The 26,276-nt window shown below is 37.5% G+C and overlaps 1 protein-coding gene across 1 annotated transcript in view; it reads left to right on the forward strand.

The window, feature by feature from the left end:
• PARD3B (par-3 family cell polarity regulator beta) overlaps window positions 1-26,276 on the forward strand; it is a 1,021,377-nt gene that overhangs the window by 638,661 nt on the left and 356,440 nt on the right. Inside the window, exon 16 of the mRNA XM_024738381.1 lies at window positions 4,273-4,317. Coding sequence (XP_024594149.1) covers window positions 4,273-4,317 — 45 coding nt within the window. The remainder of the gene's footprint in view (window positions 1-4,272; window positions 4,318-26,276) is intronic.

Genomic DNA, 26,276 nt, shown 5'->3' on the forward strand with positions numbered 1-26,276 from the left:
GGAGGGAGGGAGGAGGAAAGGGGAGAGGGAGGGAGAGGTGGGGAGAAGAAAGAAAGGAAGAGAAAACAATCTGTCATTAGAACCAGAACAAGAAATTTTGGTTCCTGCTCCATCAACCCTCTCTTACTTGACACTTTTGGTACCTTACTTACCATTTTGGAATGATAGACCTTTCCCACACCGGGCTCACTCATTTTCAACCTCTTGTAAATAAGCTCTTTGTTTAAAATGACATAGCTATCATATTAATGTTGCTACTGTTGCAACTGCTGTGCTATCTAAATAATATGCAGGAAATGACTAGACTTAAGCTCCAGCCCTGAGAGGAAACTTTATAGTAGCTTTAAGGTAATATGAGTTATAAAAGAAGTTGAGTATTAATTATAACACTTGTCATTTTTTAAAAAAGCTTGGTGGTGTGTATAATTTTACCTCATTTTCTCACTTGCTACTGTTATTTAAATCACTTCCCAGCACTAAGCATGTGCATAAAAGACGATTGTTCCCAATTTAACCTTTTAAGTAAAATGTATTCTATTAATTAAGTCATTACAGTTCCCTCTGTTTTCTATGATGCTTATTCATTTATCTTCTGTCCTCAAGATAGACATCTGTGTCAGTGAATATTTTGGAGAAAGACCCCTAATTTTTATGCCCATCACCCATTTGGATGTTCTACACTGTTTATTGTAATAGTTTCGTAGTGTTCTAAAGAATTTCAAATTGTCAATTAAAATAATTAGTATTCCTACTAAAAATAGTAGATAGTATTCAGCCCAAAAGTTAAGTTACCATGTTCAACCTAACATGGCAAGGGAATTTGTAGTACTTAAATTGCCTTAGATGTAATGGAATAACTTATGTCTGTTAAAAAAAAAAAAAAAGACAAAAACAAAAAATAAGATCCTACCCTTGTGTGAATTCCTTTTTCAGAATAACTGCACAAAATAAAATCATGTATGTAGTCTGAATACCATATTTCCTTTGCCTTTCTTCCACTACAAGATGAACTGGGAGCCATGTAAACCGGGAGGTAAAACCTGCTGTGGGTATTGGATTATCCATGAGATAGCAATTGAAAGTACCTTGTGCCCTGCCTATTCCTTTATAGTCCTAGGCAAGTGAAATCATAAGCACCACCGCCATCATTAAATTCACAACCTTTACCGCTCTCAGTTTCCATTTATCAAAAGTTTTCATTTATTGAGAAACATGTACTTGGAACTGTGCTAAGTGCTTTTTAAAATTTATTTCATTCAGTTCTCACAACTCCTTGTACAGTGTTTGGATCTCATTTTTCACATGGGGAAACTAAGGTTTAAAGGAGCTTAGTAACTTGCCTGATAAATCTTGAATTCAATCCACATCTGTCCCATTATTAGCTATCATGTTATTCTGTAACATCTAATGTAAATTAACTCTATTTAGTTTATCGTTAATGATCTAATAACTGATATTTATTAAGCACTTACTATGTGATCTTCTAAGTATTTTGCATAAACTTACAAAAATAATCTTCACTCTAAACCTACAGGGAAAGCAATATCAACCTCATTTTATATATGATGAGATTGAGGCACAGAAAGTTAAAGTAAATTGCAGGTAACCAGTAAGTATCTAAGTCAAGATTTTAACTCAGACAGATGATTTCTTATCTGTGTAATGGAGATGAATTATTTCAGCTTGAACCTATTAGAACTGTAGATTTCTGAACATGTTAAACAAATTTATAGCTAACACTTGTTCATATTGGTCAACATAGAAAGATTTCTATTAATAACATATTCAAATTAAAAGGGTAATAGTGTTCTTAAATACGGGTGTTTGTCAAGTGTTTTCGTACATTTAATTCATGTTATCAATAATCTGAAAAATATAACAACGCTTCTATGATTCATCACAAGTATAGTAGAGTGATTAAAAGTGCCATGTTTAAGCTCTGGCTCCTCCGCTTACAAGATATGCTGCAGTTTCTTTATCTGTAAAGATAATAATAGCTATCTTTACAGGTTACTGTGAGCATTAAATGAATTAATAGCTATAAAGAGTATAGGGTAGAACTTGTATATTACAAGTGCTCGGTATTAGCTTCTAGTATTATTTTTTTAGTCACCATCATTGTTTTCCAATATTTTTTCATTTGTTCTATAGATTCCACTGTATATTTTTTCAGACCTGGGAAAGACAGAATTTGGCCCACAATTGGAGCCTGATACATATGGATTGACATCTCCAACTGGAAACACGAAGAAGAGTCCAACAAGATTTTTAAGCAGTTAATACCAGGAAAATCACAAACACGTAGTGCTCTTGTCTAGAAAATAAAGAAATAGCTTAGGAAAGGAGTGCTAGGTGGGTGTGGGAAGATTTAGGAAGATTTTTGTATAATAACTGGGTCAATGAAATATGACTGAATGTTGTAGGTAAAGGAAGGAGGAGCTTATTACTCTGAGACCAATCTCGTATTTGGGAAAATGGAAGAGGTCCCCCTTGTTGGCAGAGTTCCACTCACCTTGCTTCCACCCTTGAGCCACCAGAGTTTTATAGACTAATGTAGACAATGACATATGGTGAATATTTTTTTTTATTTTAACATCTTTATTGGAGTATAATTGCTTTACAATGGTATGTTAGTTTCAGATTCACAACAAAATGAATCAGTTATATATATATGGTGAATATTGGACAGCTGTTGTTGAATATTGAAGTGATAATCCATGCAGAGTTGCTTAAGGATTTAGAACTTGGCCTCTTTGTTCATGAGAGATATTGGTTAGTAGCTTTCATGTAACGTCTTTGCTTGATATTAACATCAAGGTAATTGTAGCCTCATAGAATGAGTTGGGAAATATTCCCTCCTCTAAATTTTCTGAAAGAATTTCTGTAGAACTGGTATTATTTCTTCCTTAAATGTTTGGTAGAATTCATCAGGAAATCAGCTGGGTCTAGAGTTTTCTTTCTGGGAAAGTTTTTAACTTTCAATATAAATCGATTAAAAAACAAACTATAGGGCTGTTAGATTATCTCTTTCTTCCTATATAAGCCTTGGTAATTTGTGGCTTTCAAAATCATATCCATTTCATCAGAGCTGTGTTCATCTAAAATTTTATCCACTGCTGAAGCAAGATTCTTCTTCCTATTCTAATGGATGCCCCTGAATTTTGAAGTTTTTCACTCTGGGTATTGGGAATAGGAACTTTATTCCCAACCTTGTGTAAACTTTGGACACTGTGCTCTTTCCCCTTTGGGGCGGTTCTGTCCCAGGTCTTGGGTAGTTTCCTCACATGCATGTGATCATCAGCAATTAATTAAATACCTGAGGGGATCCTTTGCAGATCTCAGAAAGATTTCTGTATTCCTCTCTTCTCTCCAATTCTCTGACCTAAACTCTGTCTGCCTTGGTTTCCCTGGGCCTCCAGCTTCATGTCCTCAGGCTGGAATATCCCTGGGCTCTGCCTGTGTTCCCCTTCCTGCACCACAACCTGGAAACTTTCTCTAGACAGTAAGCTGGAGCAGTGGCAGGAGTCACCCCACCTGTTTTCCACCTCTCAAGGGTCACTGTCCTCTGTTGCCTGATGTCTAATCTCTTGAATGCCATTGTTTCGTGTTTTGTCTATTTTAGAAATTTTTTTTCAGGAGGAATTGTAAGTTTGTTCCCTTTTGCTCCATTTTGTCCATATATAGAAGTCTGATCCTTGGGGATTAGATATATTGCTGTCATGCTCAAAGAGTTTTATTATATATTATACAGCTCTAGATTCTTGAGTTTTTTCAGTTTTTGTGGATACAGAAACAACAGCCCAGTTAAAAGAACTGAAAGCATTAGAAATTTTTTTTTTTTTTTTGCGGTACGCGGGCGTCTCACTGTTGTGGCCTGTCCCGTTGCGGAGCACAAGCTCCGGACGCGCGGGCTCAGTGGCCATGGCTCACGGGCCCAGCCGCTCCGCGGCATGTGGGATCCTCCCGGACCGGGGCACGAACCTGTGTCCCCTGCATCAGCAGGCGGACTCCCAACCACTGCGCCACCAGGGAAGCCCTAGAAATTTTTAAAAGAATGAAATTCTATTCACTGAAGGTTTAATGTACATATATTTCTTCATACCTGTCTTTAAATTAATAGAATTGAGGTGCCCCAGGCAGTCCGGGGAAAATGTTTTCTCAAATCTTTGCCAGTAAAAGATTTCACTTATTACAAATCTATATTAATTTATTGTTCAAAAAATGGCTGATTTACAAGCAGGTCTGATCCTTGTCTCTTTAATTTCTTTGCAGTGCCAGATGAAAGCAAAGTCCATTCATTGGCTGGACACAAATCGGGTAAGAAATTCCTTGTAACTGACTTTATATTCTCCTTCCTGGAAATCTCTGGCTGTGTTTGAGTAGCAGATGGAACCTGTTTCCATCCACTCATCACTGAAAGACTTGCTAATTAATACATGAGATGTCTCTGACTTCCACAAAGGTGAATTATTGCTTGGCCGTTTGTATAGTGGCATAATGTATGCTGACTGAAATGTTTGAGAAGGAGGAAGAAAGGTTTCCAAAAAAATAATTATAAAACCCCAAATCTTTAACCTGTATGCCAGCTGAACACTTAGAATAACAAAAAATTACAAAGAAAACCCAAGAAAGTTTGAAATTCTTTTCCATGATGACTCTCGCATTAAAGTGGCAGGACAAAGAATTCCAGAATAAGAAAAACGTGGCCATTTCTTCCTTCTCAAAAGAGAATCATTTTTTTTTTGCCTGTCTTCACAGGGGACTGGGCCTGAGATGACTGTATTCTCTTTCTTTAGACTCATGAATGAGCTCCCTGGAGGTGCCCTAGGAAGTCCACAAGGACTCTGAGGGTCTCCAGGTTCTTTCTCTGCTTTGTGTGAGATACCTTCAGGTCTAAAATCCAAGCTTTTCCTTCATTGCCAAATGACCTACCTTCTATTCCTTTGCCCTTTCTTCAGCATCATTTATTCACATTAGTTGAAAACACTTAAAGCTACTAAGCTAGTAAATACAGCAGTAATCCTTTTCTTGTAAGGGTGCATTATTTGGGGGGAAACTATCCATTTTACTCTTAGAAACGCCACTCCAAACAACAGGAGGGTTATGATTTGTTGGCATCCCTTCGTGTCTAAAACAAAGAAGTCGTTCCCATCACCAAGCATCTCCTGTGTTTATGGGCCAATTATGTTCTCAGCAGTAAGTGGCCTTGATGCCTCATTACTTCCATCATGTTGCAGGACAAGATTATGATTTTTTTTTCCTTTTCTTCTTTCTCCAGATTCACTAGTGATAACAGCAGGGAAGGTCTAGTTCACAACTCTTAGATGTTTTCTTTTCTGCCCCTATAAAGAGCCTAAGAGGTTAGATCACTGTGAAAGAAAAGATTTCTGAGGGAGTGATAAATTGCCACACGCTGCTTGTTCCCATGCCTGGTACTTCTTGTCCTTAGCTCTCTTACGCATATTAATACTTGAAGATAAAAACCTATTTACATACTGGGATGGGCTTCAAGGTAAGAAGTAGAAGCATTTTTTTTAGAATGTGTATCAATTTGGTGTTTGAAAACAAATAATAAACTTTCTGGCTTTTTCTGGGAAGTCAAATCTTACTCTAATCTTACTTCATTTCCAAACAAACTACTGTTAGCCAGTAAGTAAATATTATTGTCACTCTTTTTAAAGGCAAACATTATCTTGGTATATTGGTATAGTATTTTAGGTAAATTTTAATGATATGTTTTGATGTAGTGTGAAATAAAGATATTAGGAAAGAAGTACTCTAAACGTAAAAATTGAAATAATCTTCCAAATTAAAAGAAAAATGTTAAAACTGGCATAATTTTAAAGCTATCAGTCAGGTTAACTGTAAGGTTCACATGGCAGAGTTATTTTAGCTGGTAATAGAAATAATACTAATGGTCTTCATATCCCATGAATCAAACTGTTGAAATACATCAGATGTTTTAAATAAGATTTTTGTTACTAATGAACTATTATTGCAATATTCACTATTCTTATATTTTAAGTACTTTTATATTCTATCACAACATCATCAAATTCTTCATTGGCTTTCTGTGGAACCGGGGCAAACGCTGAAAACAGCCAGAAAGTTGATAACTTTGGAGACAAAGTGGCATACGATAAAACACAGTGAAGAGGGCTCAAATTGTGAGCTCTAGACTTAAATTGTGAGCTCTAGACTTAAATGAGAGCACTCTATAAAACGTTAGAGACAGTACTGAGAAAATAAAAAGCAGCATGAAAGAAAAAGATGCTATTAAGGTCTTGAATTATAATGCTCCTCAAGAACCCATCCCTCCCATGAAGTGCAACTCCTTGTGTGGGCTACACTTGGGTAGAGCATTTTCCCGTTAGGCTTTGGTAGTGACGACAGTGAAAGAGAATTAAGGGTCCTTTTGATTCTGGCAACCTGTTCAGTCATTTTTAACATTCACCTAATATAGAACTATAGTCTCCATCTGCTACAGTCTAGACCACTAAGCAAGTGCCAGTTTAGATTGTAATGTGCAACGTGCCCTGATCATTCGTACTTATCTCGCCAATGTCAGCTTCTTTTTTGTTTCACCTTTCTCTTCCCCAAATCCTTTCTCCAGAATTTTCAGGTGAAAAAGTGATATCTCTTTTGCTAAGAAGAAAGAGTATCTCCCTCTGTCTCTTTTTAATCATAGAAATGTGGGCCCCTTTCCCACTATCCAAGATCATCAGGAAGTTAAATTAAATTTTATGTGCTGACCTAAATCTATCATCCATCCTCTTATTTAGGATGATATTCAACATTTTAATAAATGCATCTGAGTTAAAATTTCTTCTGAGTCAGCTACTTAGTGTGTAGAGAGCCATTTCATGCCAAGTTCCATCTGTTGGTCTGGCTTGGGTACTTCCCAAATTTGTGACAATATTTTTGGCACCATTTCCTTGGCTTATTCTTTAAATGGTTGATTCCTCAGAGCTCAGATCAAATCAAAGTCTTAGGTAAGATAAATCTTTCTAACATTTTTGGCCCAAAATGTAGTATTCCCTCACCTCTGCTGGAATCAATCCAGTATTCTTGAGATTTCTCTAATAATCTATCTCACGGGCTACGCCTGGCAGTACATTGCATCTCATACCTTGGCAAGGAAAATGGCAGGCTGGTACTCCTGTTTATAATCTTATGGGGTCCTCTTCCACATATAAGAGGTATTAATGTTTATGGGATGGTGAGACCTACCATAGAGAAGTTAGGAGCAAAATGCTTTTTGTTTGGCTCCTTTAAAAAAAAAAAAAATCATAAGTTTCAGAGAGCTTTGAAAAACCAAAAAACTGTCTTTCACCTTTTTCCCTAACTACCTCACTAATTGAATTCTGACAAAACTCAAATCCTAGCAATGCACAGGGGAAATAACTTCAGCAAAATGTATATTTTAAACAATAAAACCATTTTTTAAAATGACAAATATTCTGAGGAAACATTAGAATCCAGAGAAAAATGACATCAGATTTGCCATAGCCTTTTTTTTTTCATTATGCTTTAATTTTAGCTATACACAGACTCATAAAGTATGTCCAAGAAGGAGTCCTTTTTTTCCCTATGTACTGAACTGACACTTAAGCCAATAGTTTAATGCTCCTCAGCATTCAGACAGAAAGGACTTATAAATTTTACTTTTTTAAAACATGCCTTCATATTTTTTTGTTTTGATTTATTGCTTAGAATGGTTTTAATATGTATTGACTGTCTACAGAGATCTTTGCTGACCCAGCTCTTTAAGATGATGCAGTACTGAAGAAAGCCGATGATGAGTCCTTCTTTATGAGCTCTGACATATTAATTAGCAAAATGGACTAAAAAGCTTTCCTATTTCTATTTAAATTCCTTATAGTCTCAAACACCTGTCTATATAACTGTAAAACAGGCAAGTCTGTAAAAGTAATGGTTGGCAGTAAGTCCAGACCTTTTCTGAGATGAGTTTATTAATTAATGAGTAAGTATCCATTAACAATCTAGGGGGACATCTCTCCAGCTGAGGTGCCTTGCAGCCACTAAGTACGGCTGGTATCTCAACACATTTTGCTAATGAAGAAGCTGAAGCTCAAGGCATAAGTCCTTGTTCTCCCAGTTGGTAACTCTTAGGGTTAGGATAGAAACCCAGATGCGATTGTGGCAGAGCCCATGAATTTGGACACTTTATATTCCACCAGCGTGAGCCTAACACCTCACAATCTCAGGAACTGAGAAGAATATAGGAGTAAGACACAGTCTAGTTGGAAGGCATGACACACATATCAAGATATTCTATAAATCATTACTTACCTTTTATAACCTCAACTAGCTAAACCAGGAACACAGTAGGTGTAATTTCTCTACGGTAGTTCAGTGAGCAGGAGAAGAACATCAAATCTGATCATTTGTGCCTTTGTTTCTCGGCATGCATGTGCACGTGAATGTGTGGGCCAAGAGATGTATGAAAAAAATATGCATGTGATGTACACATATTATACATAAGTTATAGGAAACGTGCATGTGATACGTGTCTTACAGCAAAGGCTGAGAGCTTAATATGCGAGTTGCTAACTTGACAGAACATACATTCTGCTTTAAATGCATTGTGTGTAGGGACTTCCCGGGCAGTCCAGTGGTTAAGACTCTGCGCTCCTAGTGCCGGGGGCACAGGTTCGATCCCTGGTCGGGGAACAAGATCCTGCGTGCTACACAGCATGGCCAAATAAATAAATAAAGAGATGCATTGTGTGTAAACTTCAAATCTAGAATGTTCGAATGTAGCTAAAGAAATTGCTGAATCTTTGCAAAAGAAAAGACAAAACATAAGGTGATTGGATAGTCACTTTAAGAGTAATGGGTTATTAAATGACATTTCATAACTTTCGTTGAGTCTTAGTGTTCCATACTTTTATAGAATATCTAAGTTAAAATATGCATTTAATTTTTGGAGCACCAACCATGATCACTTTTCATATCTGAGTCTTCTAATTGAATTACTGTTTTTTAGGACTTTTCATTGTTATTGTTGATGAGGAACTAAAATCATAGAGTAAGTGGGTAGTGGATTTGAACTCTTTCTTTCCTCATCAGTTGGCTAAGGTAATACTGCACGGTTATCTATTTGGACAAACATTTTTACTGGGTATTTTCTAAGCTTCTGTCATGTGTTATGTTGGATAACTATAGCTTTAGACACAAAAAAAGTATACATTTCCCACATGCTTCAGCCTTGGTTTACATTTCCATGGGATTCAGGATGTTTTCATTAGAAAAAAATTATGATACATCTAGGATTCTTTATATAGAAACTTGATTATGAAGCAACCTTAGTGTCTCCTGTATTGCAAAATGTTAGTGATTAAGCTATCCTCTAAATTTCAAAGAATCAAATCAAATTAGAAAGAAATATATCGTGAGATAAGGTTATTTACTATTCAAATATGGTGTAGGTGTGTGCATTTCTAAATTTCATGAGTAAATAGATACTACATTTTTTTATAAATCAACTTTCAAAATTATTTCTGTTCCACTCATGTCTATTAAATACCCACTCTGTAACAGGTATTAAGTTTTAAGCGCTGGAGATACAAAGTGACATGTGTCAGAAAGGAAGTGCTTCCATAGCAGCATCTGAAAGATAAATAGAAGTTTGAGGAATAGAAAAGGTCACTGAGCTAACACTTTCCAGGCACATGGAAAGTTGTGAAAACATGAAACTTCATGGTGTGTTCCAGAAACTGTAAACAATTCGACATGGCAGGAGTGCAAAGGGGAGAGTGACACGCTAGGAGGTTAAGCAAGAAGGCAGAGATTAGATCATGGGGAACGCCTACCAAATGAAAGAATGTGAATTTTATCCTACAGGCTCAGAGAATCTAAACAGATTAAAGGAGGGGAGTGGTCAGTTTTATAGTCTAGTGATACCACTCTGGTTGTGGGGACTTGAAAGGATTTTTTTTTTAAAGGCAAGAATAGTTAAAAGACCACTGCAATAGTCCAGATAAGAGATGCTGTGGGCATAAATTTAAGTGATGAAATTAAGGAAAGAAAAGTATGATTTAGAGAATAAAGCCTTCAATTTTGTTGTTTGTTTGTTTTTTAATCAAACTTAGTGGGTAAGTGAGAGAGAAGATCCAATTTGATTATCAGTGTATCAGTCAACTCTTGCTATAACCATGCTACGTAATAAAACCAACAGTTAACACTTATTTCTTGATCACGTATCTTCAGGTGGGCTGGGACTTGCCGATCTCAGAAGTGTTTGGCCAGGCTTGGCTCTAACCTGTAGTTCAGGTCCAGGTTTTCTGCCTGTGTCTCTTATCCTCCTTGGGCCAATGGTTTCTTGAGGCAAGTACCTTTGATGACAACAGTGATAAGATGAAAATAGAGTAGACAGAGAGGGAACCCATAAGCTATGTGGCAGTGTTCATGTATTAATGATGTGAGGGTAAAGGTGATAGAAGGAATGATAAGAGGAGTAGAAGGAAGTGTGGCAGGATAGCGTTAGCTCTGAAAGAGTCAGGATTTTATATAAGGGTAGAGAAACAATGTACCTGAACATGGAAATGTAAAATAAGGAGATAGCTGAGCCCCCTCCCAACCCTGGGAAAGAACAGCTTCAAATGAGAGGGCTGCAGGAGAAGCAGATTTCTTGGTGGAGAGCTAGATTTCAATGAAGGCTAAAAGGAAGGGGAATTTTCAGAGAAGGGGTTGGAAGTGAACAGCATTTTGTCAACCATGGGAGGATAGGGGAGATTCGAGGAGGCAAGGTGGAGGATTCTGGGCTGGAGGGCAGAGTGGGATGGTGAGTCACAGGGAGATGGACAGAGTGGTGTAAGACTACAGCACAGGAAGGAGTAGATGACCAAAGGGCTCACATCTTGGGAAATGACTAAGGGTGTCAGGAGTGATGCACCTAGTTTGTTTAGATGGCTTTGCAGTTGCCAAGAGAATCAATCCTCACTCTTTGGTAAATAGAAAAAAGGCTTGGGCCAGTTATGACTCAGTGGTGGCCTGGATGAATGATTTTTTATAAAGAGATCCTGTCTCTGAAGGATGAGGAGATGAAGATATTCCAGGAGGAAACGGTCCCAAGGTTACAAGTTTTGAGAAGATGCTTAAATTTTACTGGATTTGGAAACCGAGAAATGGCCATGGGTAATCATCTCTGCTGGACAGGAAACAGAAGAGCAGGATCGAAAGGAAGTGGCTTGAGGAGGAATGGGAGGTGGAAACAAGGATAGATGATCTTTCCAGAAGCTTAATATTAAGAGAAGAAAAGAGAGATGTATGTAGAGAAGAGAAGTTGTCTTTTGTTGGTGGTGGTATTCTATTTCATGTTAATGAGAAACACAGGACCAAGTTTGTTGACTGAGAAGAAAGAGACATTTGTAAGAGAATGAAGAATGAGGAAAGAGGACATTTTTAAAGGGATATGATTAAGAGTATAGTTTTATAGCAGTTGGCTTTGAAGAGGATGAGCCAGGATTGAAGGGAAAGTGGCAGGGCTGCATGTAGTACAGATAAATTTGTAGGTAGAGGGGGTAAGAAATTAAGGATGTTAATGGTCTCAATTTTCTTGATGATGTCAAAGTCTGTACGTAATGGCATTGTACGGTTGGTCAATAGGCTGGTCAAGAAAATAAGAAACACTATAGATAATAGGTAGCCCATGTTGGGATGTGTTTAAGTCATTGAAGCAAAATTGGATGGGATACTACGAAACAATATATTTACACCTCCACATGCACATATTCACTGCATTCAAGGGTTGAGTTGCAAATGAGCTACAGTTTTCCCCTGAACAAAATGTTCTTATCTTTTGCAGTTATATTTTCAATTCTCTATTTATGGTGAAATTATAGAAAGTTAGGACTAAGTGGATAGTTATATATGTCTAATACAACCAACTTATTTTAAAGGGTAGATTGATACCTAGACAGGGAAAATCACCCCCGACCAAAGGCCCAGCTGGTCAGACCTGTTGACTTCTACTTCAGCAACCTCTTGCTTTGTGAATTCAAACACCATTGCTACCAGTTTTGCCTGATTTAATAACCTAAACTATCATTAAAATGCTCAAAATTTCCCCAAACCCAGCATGGATAACAGAAAGAATAATTTAGCACAGCTCTGGTCTTTTGTCTTTTCAGCTTCTCTCATTGAAACCCACCAGAATTGAATAAGCTTCTATATACAAAAAGTAGGTACTTTGTTCAAAGTTTATTACAGACTTTGTCACAAAGTCTGTATCTGTTTGTGGTTGCTATTCATTATAGTTTATATTTTTATTATGGTGTTTATTTATTTTTCCCCTAAATATAAATGTACAGGACAAATTATTCTATTCTGAGCTCCAGTAGACATTTGTTGATATGGTGTATTCGGTACATACTTTTCCCCTATGCCCTTATATATTGATATTGATATTACACATTTCTCAGCAATGAAAATTTTTATTATCCTGTCTCATAATTCAGAACTCAACAGCTTATCTTTGGAGATAAAATTTACTGTGCTTAAGTGTGCATTGATTTAGAAAATGTATAGTTTCTAAAGTTTTAACTGTTTGAACAAAGTAAAAATAATTTTATAAAGAGACGAGCCTATTTCTATATATGTCAAATTCTTCAAATGTGGCTGAACTCTCTCAAACTTCACCATCCATGGGGAATATGTGTCTTGTACATTTGGAAAACAGTGGTTTGGAACTGACAATTCTAATAGCGTTTCTAAATGCCAGAGTGAACATCTACAGTGAAAAATATTATTAAATGACTACATGATGGTTGATAAGTACAAAGTGAATGTTTGACATTAAAACTTTTCTGTAGGCTGAGCTATCTGTACTCAGCTTTGGACTAGCTGTGCAACTGGAGAGGGACAACAGTAGGAGCCACAGAAAACAGCGAGTGACTTAAAAATTACACAGAAACGCCATCATCAGTCAGAATATTATTGTATGGACTTGAATGTATCATGGGTAAAAACAAATTACATTCTCAAAACCATAATAACTATAAATGTTAAGCTGTGAGCACCAATTCTGTCCCCTTTCCTTTGTATTTAGCTTTAGGATCTCCTAAGTAAACTTCTTGCAATGAAACTATTTCAGTAAAATTGTTGGACTCTATACCTACTAGCTTTTTTTTTTTTAATTTATTTATTTTATTTATTTATTTTTGGTTGCGTTGGGTCTTAGTTGCTACGCGCGGGCTTTCTCTAGTTGCGGCGAGCGGGGGCTACTCTTCGTTGCGGTGCTCAGGCTTCTCATTGCGGTGGCTTCTCTTTTTGCGGAGCAAGGGCTCTAGATGCTCAGGCTCAGTAGTTGTGGCTCATGGGCTTACTTGCTCTGCGGCATGTGGGATCTTCCTGGACCAGGACTCGAACCCATGTCCCCAGCATTGGCAGGCGGATTCTTAACCACTGCACCACCTAGTAGGAAGCCCCCTACTAGCTTTAAATGATGGCAGCCCTATATCAAGAGTAGATTTGGCAGGGGCTACAAAGCTTTTCGGTTCCTATGTAATTATTTTAGAAAGGTTTACATTGACACCTGGAATTTTAAATCACTCTTCTAAGGAAATTATTTTATGTGTAAATGTGTTGTGGAGAGAAAAAAACAGAGACACTCTGATTCCAATGACCCAGAGAGGTTATAGCTCCCTGCTTGCAGGACCTTTTATTTTAAACTTCTCCGGATAATCTAGATACCAGTGTTAAGTGATTGGCTGTTTAGACATTCCAGCAGTGTTTTACTTCTGAACTTTTCTCACCAAAATATCAGCCGACATATGATATTGGAAGGACAAGTTTGGAATATTACTCAGCCATAAAAAGAAACGAAATTGAGCTATTTGTAATGAGGTGAATGGACCTAGAGTCTGTCATACAGAGTGAAGTAAGTCAGAAAGAGAAAGACAAATACCGTATGCTAACACATATATATGGAATTTAAGAAAAAAAATGTCATGAAGAGCGTAGGGGTAAGACAGGAATAAAGACACAGACCTCCTACTAGAGAATGGACTTGAGGATATGGGGAAGGGGAAGGGTAAGCTGTGACAAAGCGAGAGAGTGGCATGGACATATATACGCTACCAAACGTAAAATAGATAGCTAGTGGGAAGCAGCCGCATAGCACAGGGAGATCAGCTTGGTGCTTTGTGACCACCTAGAGGGGTGGGATAGGGAGGGTGGAAGGGAGGGAGGCGCAAGAGAGAAGAGATATGGGAACATATGTATATGTATAAGTGATTCACTTTGTTATAAAGCAGAAACTAACACACCATTGTAAAGCTATTATACTCCAATAAAGATGTAAAAAGAACAAAAAAAAAAACCCAGCTTGAGACACCTGAAGATCAGCTTTTACATAATAAATGCCCAATCTGTGTTGAATAACATAAAATATGTTAAAGCATAAATTTTGTTTGTTTAATATCTGATAAAGGTATAACAATGCCAACTGATGGTGAGAAGTATTTTAGAATATATTGGCTTTGATAATGGCGGTGTGACTTTACACAACTTGTGTTTGTGTACACACATATGAGTTCCATAAGTGAATGCTGGGTTGAGGCGGGGGAAGCATTAAAAGACTAGTATATTTCAAGAAGGGTTTTGCCTACTTAAAAAAAATGTTCATTTGTTCCTGTATTTAGGCTCTATCGACAGGGATAAATTTCAGTACCTTTAACAAGTCATACCATGCCCTCTATCACCTTGTCTTGATCTGCCCTTGCAGCCTGTCTCATGCCACTGTCACCCTCCACCCCATCCCTGCCTCATCACACTTGTTCCCAATTCACAACGCTACTCACCACTGCTGTCTGACCATATCTTATTCTTTCATGCCTCAGAGCCCCAGCGGAACTCTTTGAAGGCCCACCTCCCTGAAAAACCCTCCCCAGCTTCCTCAGACCAAGGTCTCCTCTGGTATCTAGCCTTGTTTAACTTCAGATGTCTCCAGGCTCTGGTTTTATACTTTTTAACTTCTCTCACCCTTTCCTGCCCTAGCTCACACTTCTGCTCTAGAGCCAGTTAACCCCCAAGGACCCACACAGGCTGCTTCTCAAATCTCCTTTGATCAATAGTCATGACTCCCTTAGACCATTAATAATCCCAAGGCCTACCTTTTCCTCATATAGGCAGGAGAACTCTGTTATCTACTGAATGAAAGGGCAGGAACCAGTGTTAACTCTTTTATTAAACCAGTATTTATTGAATGCTTACTGTGTGCCAGACCCTGGACCAGGTACCACAAATACAAGGCTGTGTAGACTGTGGATTCTGCCCCTAAGGTATTCACAGTTCAGTAGCAACAGTAGGAATGCAAACACTGAAACTACCATGTGCTTATACATAAATGCAAATACATAGAAAAAGTAACAGTGGCTACCTTACTTAGAGGAAGAAGATGAGGTTGGGGGTCAAGGGGGACTTTTGCTTTATCTGTAGTATTTGAATTTTTATGTTGAGACTATATGTGCAGTTTGAGTAATGAAAAACTTTATGGGTTTAAAAAAGTAAAAACTTTTCAAACATACTAAAATTTCACATGCTGAATCTAATCATTGAAATGTTGTACACATGAGATGATTTAGCATGGGGACTGGCACAGAATATGCACAGAAGAACCACAGGAAAAGGGATAGTTTCTGGGAAGGAGATGAGAGGCTGAATCCCAGAGTCACGCTGGGAACCCATTTGGGGCCCAAAAGTATTTCTGGAGGAAGGGAATAGAGAGAGGCTTAACCATGAGATACCTCATTTATGGGTTGCTGGAAAATGTGCCAGTGAAAAACATATTTGGGGAATGCTAAACTCCCCTGTCAATTTTTGGTATCCTAGAGGGCAGGAACGTAGTCTTTGAAATTTATTCAGTAAGGCACCCACTTCATGCTTTTTAGAGGTTCATGGTGCCCAACTGTGTCCAATAAAAGCAGAATTATAATGAGGGCTTGTGATGAATATGTAAAAGTTAAAGAGAAAACTGAAAGCAACCTAGATTACTTCTTCTTGCTAAAATAAGCAAATGCAAGCTCATTAACACTCTGTTGATAATTAGACACCGCACACACACACAAAACCACTTACAAATTCCACCCCATCAAAATAGAACAAAGCTGTTGAAAGTAACCTTTTGAATAAAAACCCTTTTATTAACTAATCCTTCTTTTGTAAATGTGCATGCCTTTTCAACCAGGAAAACAACAACTGCAAAGAAAGAGGGAGGAAAAAAGCAGATAGTTTTGTGAAGTATCATGATATTGCCATCCGGGAGTTGTCAGAGGGATTTAGAAATGTTGGTGTCAAACTGGTGATGGAGGCTTTTTACTTGTTATACTCAGAGAAAATGTTACTATCGGTTGGTCTAGTGACCTAGCGGTTGATGAACTATTTTAAGTGATTTATATGGACAAACACTTCTTCTTTTTCAAAAGTATGCATCTATAGTAACGTGTATTCGTAAAGTACTATTTTTCTATTTATAATAGGGCTACATTTTTAAAACTAAAATATTAGTGGAAAAAGTATGAGATTTTAAATAATATTAGGAAATAACAGTATAAAATGATTTGTGAACCTGGCAAATTATCCTGAAGTCCTATGACACAGTTTGCTGAGGTCTGGGAAACAGTGATGAATTCTGTACGTTTCCATCAGCATGTCCACCGTTTCCATCATTGTGCTTTTTTTGCAAGGCTCAGAAGATCTTGGTTTGAGAAAAGTACGTGCACCCTGAGGCCTTGGGCTATATAATACTCACTCTCTGGGCCCCATTTTCTGTCCATGGACTGATGCCTTCAATTCTGGTTGAACACTGGCTCCTTCAGCAAAAAAATGTCCAAATCTTCAACTGTTTCTTACTATGAATTTCTCTCCATCAAGTTTAACTTGAGTTATATTTTGAAGTACATGCCTCTAACAGGCCATCTTCATCAGAGAAGGAAACATAACAGATACCATGGTGCCCTTCTGTGTGAGCCTGGAAAAGCAGTCTCTTACAAATGCAGAGTCAGTCTTCATTTTTCACCTTTCTTTACCTACCCCATTAATCCAGTAGGAAATCAGGTTTGTCCCACAGGAACACAACCCAAAGCTTTCCTGCCTACCCTTGCCCATGCCACCATCACCTCATACCTTCAGTAGCCTCCTAACTCCCATACTCTCTGCCATTCCATTCTCCCCACAAGAGCCAAAAGGATCTCTGGCAAACATGGCACAAATCATGTCCTCAAATGCTTACAATCCTCCGATGGCTTCCCACCATTCATAGAAAATAATCCACATTTCTGACCACAAGCCCCAAGGCCAGCCTCATCTCCCTGCTTGCCTTGCTTACTTTGTTCCCACTGTTCCTCTCCTTCAGGACTCTTGGCCCGGGTTGCCTGCTTTCTGTGTTCAGCAGGCCAACTTGTTCTCTTCTGCGGCCCTTTGCACATGCCTTCCCTCTGCTCAGAATGATCTCCCTCCCCTTCACGTGGCTGACTCCTTCTGATTCAGTTCTTAGGTCAAGTGTTCTTTCTTCAGATATACCTTCCCTGACCACCCCATCTAAAAGAGGCAGAATAAGTCAGTTTCTGTCACTTCGTCTGTTCGCTTCCCAATAGCAGTTATCACAGTCTGTGGTGCGTGTGTGTGTACGTGTGTGTGTTTAACGCACTGTCTGTCTCCTCACCTACAGAAGTGAGCTGCACACAGGCAGAGGCCTTGGGCCCCAGTGCAGGGGCAGTATCTGGCACAGAGTAGGCATCCTTTGCTCAATATTTGCTAAGTCTTTTGCTTGTATGTCTTTTTGCATATTTTTACTTTCAAACTCCCCATGTCTTTATGTTTTATATGTGTGTCTTGGTTTACAATTTTTTTGTGTGTGTGTTCGTTCTGACAATCTGAATTGTAACCGGGAATTTGGCACATTTGCACGTATTGAGATTACTAGCATATTTAGATTTATGTTTATCATATTATTTTATACATGAGTCACTTCTTGTCCTCTTAGAATGAATTCCTGTTTCATTTGGGGGTTTTTTTGTTTTCTTGTTTTTTTTTTATTTTTGGCTGTGTGGGGTCTTCGTTGCTGTGCCCAGGTTTTCTCTGGTTACGGCGAGTGGGGGCTACTCTTCATTGCGGTGCACGGGCTTCTCATTCCAGTGGCTTCTCTTGTTGTGGAGCACAGGCTCTAGGCACAGGGACTTCAGTAGTTGTGGCACGCAGGCTCAGCAGTTGTGGCTCCCAGGCTCTAGAGCACAGGCTCAGTAGCTGTCGCTCACGGGCTCTAGAGCACAGATTCAGTAGTTGTGGTTCATGAGCTTAGTTGCTCCGCGGCATGTGAGATCTTCCCAGACCAGGGCTTGAACCCAGGTCCCCTGCATTGGCAGGCAGATTCTTAACTACTGCGCCACCAGGGAAGCCCTTCATTTTGTTTTTAAACCCACTTTTTTCTTATATTAATTTGAAAATTATACACTTCACTTTTATCAGGCATACTTAATAAAATCTAAAATTAGTTCATACTTAATCCTTTTCCCAAACAATATAAGGAACTTAGAATACTTTTGCTCTCCTTACCCGCTCCCAATTTCTATAGTGTGTTCCATGTTTTTCTTTCTTATTTTTTGATTCACATATTATATATTAATTTTAATGTTTTCTGTATCTATTATTTTTTCAAACTCACCTGTGTATTTACCAATTTCTTTTCTTACCATTCTTTCTTATACCTCAGATCTTCCTTCTGGGATCATTTTCCTTCTTTCTGAAGTATGCTCTTCAGACATTCCTTTAATGATGGTCTATTGATTATACTCTGTTGTTTATCAAGAAACATCTTGTTCTGACAGCTAGTTTTGTTGAGTATACAGTGTTATGCTGGCAGCACACTGAAGGTGTTTTTTCTACTGTCTTCTGGCTTCTACTGTGAAAAGTCAGCCATTGGTTTAATTGGCCTCTCTGTACCAGTGATCAGTTTTTTCTCTGGACACTTTTAAATTCTCTTTGTCTTTGATGTTTACTTTCACTACCATCTAGGTCTTGCTGTAGGTTTCTTTATATTATCTTTCTTTGTATATAATGTGTCTCCTATGGCTGTATATTAATGTTTTCCATCACTTCTGGGAAATTATAAATTATAAATGTTAATGTGCCTCTTCCCCAGTGGAACTCTTATTAGATGTCTGTTAGACCTCACTCTTCAGCCATGTCTCCTAGACACTCTTTCATACTTTTCTGTCGCGTTGATTCTGTATTTCATTCTGAGTAATTTCTCCAGGTCTGTCTTCTAATTCCAATTTTGTATCTACATATCTTTCATGTTTCTGCTGATTCTCATCCACGGTGACTTTTTCTTGGTGGATTTGGTCATTTCTCTTTAGGATGTCATACTTGGTTGGATTTAATGTGTGAGCATTTGGGGGAGCCTGATTTGCATGTGCTTTTCTCCACAGAAGATTTAGATTTGCTGCTTCTGGGGTACAAGCAGAGTACTACTAACCTGGAACCACTTTCATATAATTTCTTGGCTGACAGCTTAATTAATTGAGAGAAAAATAAACTTGATTTAATACCTCCAAGAGGACAGTTGTCCTGTGGTTGAAAATTCTCAAAGAGACATGAAGATTGTCTTTTTGTGGGTTGTTTTGTTTTGTTTGTTTTCATTGTTATTTTTCCTTTCTAGAACCAGAGTAAAGAGAGATTTTCTTGAACTCGCTTTGCTGAGGAGAGTGTATTTGATCGTTGAGGTTTCTTAGCCTACCCTTCGACTAAGGTTGTAGGTCTTATTGAGGGTTGCTTTGCTTCAGGATCTCCCTTAATTTCCTATGAGCTAAGCAGTGCATTTAAACGTATATTTGTTTTAATTTATCCAGGATCTATTTGTATTTTATTATCGGGATTTTGAGAATTAATACATAGCTGGAAGCAGAAGTCTCTAGTCTAATAATTGCTGACTGAATGAATGGATGAAAGAATGAATGATTATCCTTCGTGAATGGCTGAGTTCAAATAAACCATTGGGCTCAGTGCAGATTAAAGCACATGTTCACCCAGACATGGTTTTATCTCACTGAGTCTGGATTACTTTTGACAAAATACTCTTTAGAAGTATATGGAAAGCCACGTGACATAGGAACAAAGCTGGGAATGATGTCCATAATATGCTGAGAAAGTCTGAAATGGAAAATTCCCTTCATAAGAAACCACATAGTAAAAAGTAGTTTCAGGCTATGATTTATGACACTGTCTAGAGATTATTAGAATGATTCATTGTTATAGGAAGAAATAAAATAGGGTTTACAAAGGAGCTCTTATCAGATTATGATTTGCCTTGTCATGAGGTTGGGAAGAAGAGGCTTATTGGGCTATTTGTTGTCACTGCCTATGTGGGCCATGGATCAGATGCTGATTAGAATTGTTTTCTGGACTCCTAGAACACCCTCCAGAGTGAATTCCTTGTCATGACCACACCCAAAGAGTAGTTTATGAGAAGGCTGTTTGATAGATCCTTTAGGTACTAAAACAAATCAAAACCAGTCCTGTTCATTCCAACAAAAGCCGTCCTTCCATACGTTCTCCTTTTTGCATCAAATGCTCTTTGGTTTTTCTCTTTCTGAAGTCCAGAAACTCTGATACTTTTATATAATTTTTGTGCAACTTCTCATTTATGCAAGACATGTTACCATAGAATAGGTGCTGAGACTGGGCAAAGGAACAACATGAGAATTTAGATGATGTCAGCTTGTAGTCCTGTAACTGAAGAGCTTATCTTTGCTGTTAGCGTCTACTAGGATTAAGGAAACCCCCTTAGTTCTCTGGAATGAACATACCAGCTTGGTAAGCATTAGTACAATAGATGATGTGCTTGTTGCCTGTCGTGGATGAAGAAATCAGTAGGCTTTTGTTTTTCTTCTTCTTTCTCTGTGCCATTTCATCCTTTGTTTCTATGAATTAGAATTTCTGGGTATGGCATCCAGGGCTGACACTGCACACACAATACCCTTGGCTCCAAGGAGGTCGTGAATTTGGATCATTTCCCAGATTATACATCTGCCCCTGTAGCTTGCGTTTCAGAGCGTATGGCTGTGGCAGAGGGGGCATATTAGAAATTGTCCCTGCATTGCTTCTGAAGTGGAAGAAAGAAGAAGCACCTTTTCATCCGGTCATGAAGTTGTTACTTGAGTGTTAAAACGGTATGGGTAAAACTGTTTTCTTGTGAATTCCCTTCAGTAAGTTAAAATGCATTCAGTGTGTTGCTGTCACAGAATTCATACAAAGTACTATATGGTAGAAACACACAACACAAAAAACCCTGAATTTTGTTAAGGAATTCATGTGTCATTTGAAATGTGTACAGCAATGCCTATGAGAAGGAACAACTTGAAATGGTCCATTTATGGCTTTACATTGTATTCATTTCTCAAGTGCTAACACATAATTTTTCTTAAAATATTTACGTCTTCATTCATTGCAAGTATTCATTGGAGTAGTATGTTTATTTCCAGGAATATCAGCCATTAGGGCTTCTTTTGAAATTGTGAAAATTTAAGATTCTGCAAACTAGGTATAGAATGCTACCAAAAGGCAATTTAGGGCTAATTTGAGGCCCAAGGTAACCGGTGAGCTGCTGTGAGGATAATGCTTTGTGGATCTGGAGAAAGAAATAACAGGAGTAAAAAGGTAAAGAGGTGAATGTTAGCGGAGATGTATCATTCTCTCTCCTCAGCTGAATCAGTCACTTGTGTTCTGAATATATCCCCAGCTATTTCTTCCACGGCCTTCTCCAATCAATGAATGGCTTTCTCTTCCATCTTCATATTCTTCTGCATCTTTGACTCCTTCCTTTCACCCAAGGAGGAATAATCTAGGTGAGACAGAAATAGTGAGTGGAAATGGTGGGAGTATATAGAAGCAGGGAGTAACAGAAGGAAGGGGAGTCTAAGCAAAAGCAATGGATAGTAGTAAGTACAAATGGGAACTATGTCTTAGAAGTTGGTTTTCCTTGCTAAGGTGTCTCACGTGATCACTTAAATAGCAGACAGATTGACCATGTTAAAACAAAACCTGGACCATGTCATTTTTCTTCTTTGAAGCCTTCATTATGGATCAGCTAAATAACCAAACATAAAAAGAAAAGAGGACCTCCACCTGTACCTTACCTTAGATAAGAAATTTATTCAGAATGATTCATAAATCTAAATGTAAAAGCTAAAACTTTAAAGCTTCTAGAAAAAAATAAGAGCAATTTTAGTGATAGTTGATTAAGCAGTACATCTTTTAGGACCAGCTGAACTACTGAGTTATTTTAAGTAAGCAGTAATGAGAGGTTGAAGACGACTGTTAAAGAGAATAGGAGAATTGATAAATGTGTTATAAAAGATGTGGCAGATATAGGGTATATAGGACTTGACAATTTCCTGTATTTGGGGACAAGAGATGGGGGGGACTCAAAACTTACCTGAGACTTTTAGGCTGGAAGATCAGCAGGCAGGTGGTGCCTTGGACCAAATGAAAGGAACCGTGAAGAAAAGTCAAATTATGAGGAAGAGGCATTTGAAAATACTAGTCTGGAACTCAAGAAAGAGGTCAAGGTTAGCAATACAGATTTAGAAGTCATCTGCAGAGAGGAGATATTGAATCTTGGATTTGTCCACAAGATTGCACAGATTAAATTAAGTAATAATTCTTTAAAAGAGTTAGTAGCCATTAATTCATTTGGTTAACTAAAAGCTTAAAATGAAGGCAAAGGCAGTTACTAGGGTTAATGATCAGTCTCATTTTTGCTATTATCATATTCAATAGCTTGAAACGACTAGGATTTTTCTCTGAAAATTAGCAGCTGTATGGAAATGCAAAATTTCTAGCAGTCACAAATTCCATATCAAGTTAAATCAATTTATATATTTATATTCTTAAGGGATCTTAAACACACAAATGAGATTTTTGTTCAAGTTTTTAAATATTAGGTGGATATGAGTGCATAGAAGTCAGTATGCAATGAAATTTGCACTGATTTTGCCCTTATAGTCTTGGGTTTTCTTTTAAAATGCAATTTTGTGTTTGTTTATCATATTAGTTGTTTAATTACTTAAAATTAATTAAAAATACTGTTTTACACACATACATAAAACGTGAAGGTTTGCAAAGAGTGACTATTATATCTATAGTTAATTAGTAATTCATATTACCCGCATATAAAATCATATATTTTAATTTGCATCGTCTCTATGCTTGTGTTTGCTGGTATTAATGCTGCAGTTTTCACAAAAATTGCTCTAAGCTTTACTGTCCTCAGAACAAGCAGGGAAAAGATATCAACACTGAAACCGGATGGAGGTAGCACCAATGACTTACTCCAAGATGAATTAATATTTCCTTTTTCTTAGGCTTAGACAAAGAAAAGACTTCCAAGGATAAAAATAAAATGCCTATGTACACGGCGGCCTTTGAGGACTATCGGAGTGGTGTATAGAATAGATGCACTTTCAAGAGTCAAAATCTGATGTTCAGTGTCTAAATGTTAGAAACAATCTGGAATATTTACTTTTAAAATTATGTGAAGGGCTCTGCAGCTTTTTCTTCATTGAATTTTGATGTGCTGATATAATGATGACAGTGTTTTTCTACCTACAAGTGGGATAATTTCTTATATGTGGGGATTAGGATGGAGTCTCAGGTGCTTTTTGATATGCTACTTTCAGTATTGCTACTGACATATTGAGACTTCACAGAAAAGAGACTGAACGCAGTGTAGTGATGTAGATGTCACTTTTCATTGTTTTATTCTCAGAAATGAGAAGAACTCTCTTCCAGAAAACATTGATAGTAAGGAATATTTTTTATTTTTTAAATTAATATTCAGTGCTCTTTTTAAAACTTGATATTCATTGATTACAGTAGTTTCAAGTCACATGCTAGTATAGAAAATTGAGATATGCAAATCTTTAGATTTTTCAGAAGTGAATTTTATCAGACACATATTTATTAAATTAAACAACCTATCAACTAGAGCCTAGAAATTCTCTGTTCGTACAGATTTTTATCATCTTGGAACTTGGCCGGGACATAAAATGTAAATCTTGAGAGAAGTGCTTTTGATTTTTATTAAAAGTAACTTGCACATCATATAAGGCATCAATCAGAAGACTCATGAGGAACACCATACCAAAACATTAAAATGTTTCTTCTACTAAGATCATACCACTGTATCTTTGAAATACTTAGCTTCTGATCTGAATACGCTTTGCCTTTTAGACTTCCATTTCAAGGAAGGAAAAGTAAATTTTGATTAAATATCTATTGATTTACTGTCTCCTAAACCCACCAGATAGAGTTTGTCTAAGACTAAAATGCAGTTACCTCTAGAGTAAATTTTGGCATATGAAATGGAATTTGGAAACTGTTTAACTAGACACGGAGAATTCAATCAATTTATAACAAAAGTAAGGTGAGCACGATCTTATGTCATTCAAGATGCAGTGGTATTTTAAGGAGGGAAAAATAAATTTAAAAGAAATTTAGTTTTGTAGCTCATAACTTCATGCAACATTGTAGATCAAAAATACAATTATTGGAGTCTTTGTTGGTGTCGTAAGCAACTGTTGCTTAGTGTTTTCCCTGGAGGCACACGTGCTAGCATCCAACGCTGAGAGAGAGTTAGGTCAGGGGAAGTACTTAGCATAGCACCTAGAACATACTAAGTATTAAGTAAATGTTAACAAGTACTATGATTTTTGTTGCTATTTTCTTTACCAGTCTGTGTCTCTCTTTACCTTTATCCCTTCACTCTAATTTCAAAAAGCATGATTTTGGCTTCACTAGATTTGAACTACTGATTCTATTTTTTGGACAATAAAAGGATTCTTTTCAGTATCTTGTCCTGTGTCAGCCATCCTTGAGGAAAGAGGAAGAGGTGGGCGATGGTGAGGGTCTCCTTGTGGACTTCTCTTGCACGTGTAGTTTCCAGAGTCAGGTTGAAGGGATATAAGTGATTTTCAGTGAGACATGCCACTTTTCAGACTTGCTATTGAATAACTCTTTCAGTCCAGGCCGTTAGGAGCATTTTCAACAAAAAGAATCCCATCTTCAATCTTAATGATACTAAAGGAAAAGTAGGAAAAAGGGCATTTCTCTGACAAGATTTAGAATATCTTCAGTTATTTTCCCAGAGGTTTTTGCTAAAATCGAAGCTAATCTAGCTCATTTTGAAATTTTACTAATGCATACCTTGGATTTTTAAAGATGAGAATTCACTCTAAGTTCCCTTTTCGTATTTTTCTTTGATAGTCCCAATAATATTTCTCTATTTCAGCCACCACTGATAACAGAACTTCTTTAACATTTTACACTCATACAAATTATGACATCAAGTAGTAATTCTTCCTGTGCCTGATACTGCATGAAATACTGTGAGAATCCGAAAGAAGTAAAAGGCATAGGGAGCAGACAAGTTTTCAAAGAAGGTAAAACTTACACACATGAAACAATTAAGAACAAGTGAACTTTGAAATAGAAAGTGCCAGATTGTGTGACACAGACAATAGGGCAACAGGGCTTAGAGATGGGCAAGATTAGCGTGGGCTGTATTCATCAAGGAAGGATTTGGCCTGAGCTTTGAATGATTGGTTGGATTTGGATCACGATAGAAAAGAGGAGAAGGCATTCCAGGCAGCAGGGAAAGCAAAAGCAAGCTCAGAAGCAGAAATGTCACGCAAATGTCATCGTATGCCCTAATTTTAATGATCGCGCAGTCCTAGGAAGTGACTTTGATCTCCTTGTAATTTACATCAGCAGCAAAATATTCCAGTTTAGAAGCTGACTTCATTAGAGAGAAGGAAGATTGAAGAGTGAATGCTGAATAAATCTATTTAACAAGTAATGATAGTAAATAAAAATATGAATAAGCTGAAGTTTTAGTTTCTAGCAATTCCAAGCATGTTCTTTAGTCCCTGGCTTGGTTTTAAGAGGACAGAATTCCTAGGGCATCATAAAGGACCTCAAACATTCCAGATAACTAATCTAATCTCTAAACTAGAGGAAAGATGTTTTTCTTAATACTGTAATGAAAAAGGCTGCTGCCATATTTTATATGGCACCAACTCTGTTGGTTATTAATCAAACTCTTAAGGCTAAACTGCAGGGCTGCTCTCATCCTTGGGTCTTTAGTGAGTGAGCCCTAGTAAACATAACCATCATTCTCCTTGCCTTCTCCAGTGAGAAGGAATGCTGACACCGAAATGTTTTAGAGTCAGCTGCAAGAACTCATTAATATTGTGCCA

Source organism: Neophocaena asiaeorientalis, unplaced genomic scaffold (genome assembly GCF_003031525.2).
Source record: "Neophocaena asiaeorientalis asiaeorientalis breed wild unplaced genomic scaffold, Neophocaena_asiaeorientalis_V1.1 scaffold258, whole genome shotgun sequence".
In the NCBI taxonomy this organism is placed as follows: Eukaryota; Metazoa; Chordata; class Mammalia; order Artiodactyla; family Phocoenidae; genus Neophocaena; species Neophocaena asiaeorientalis.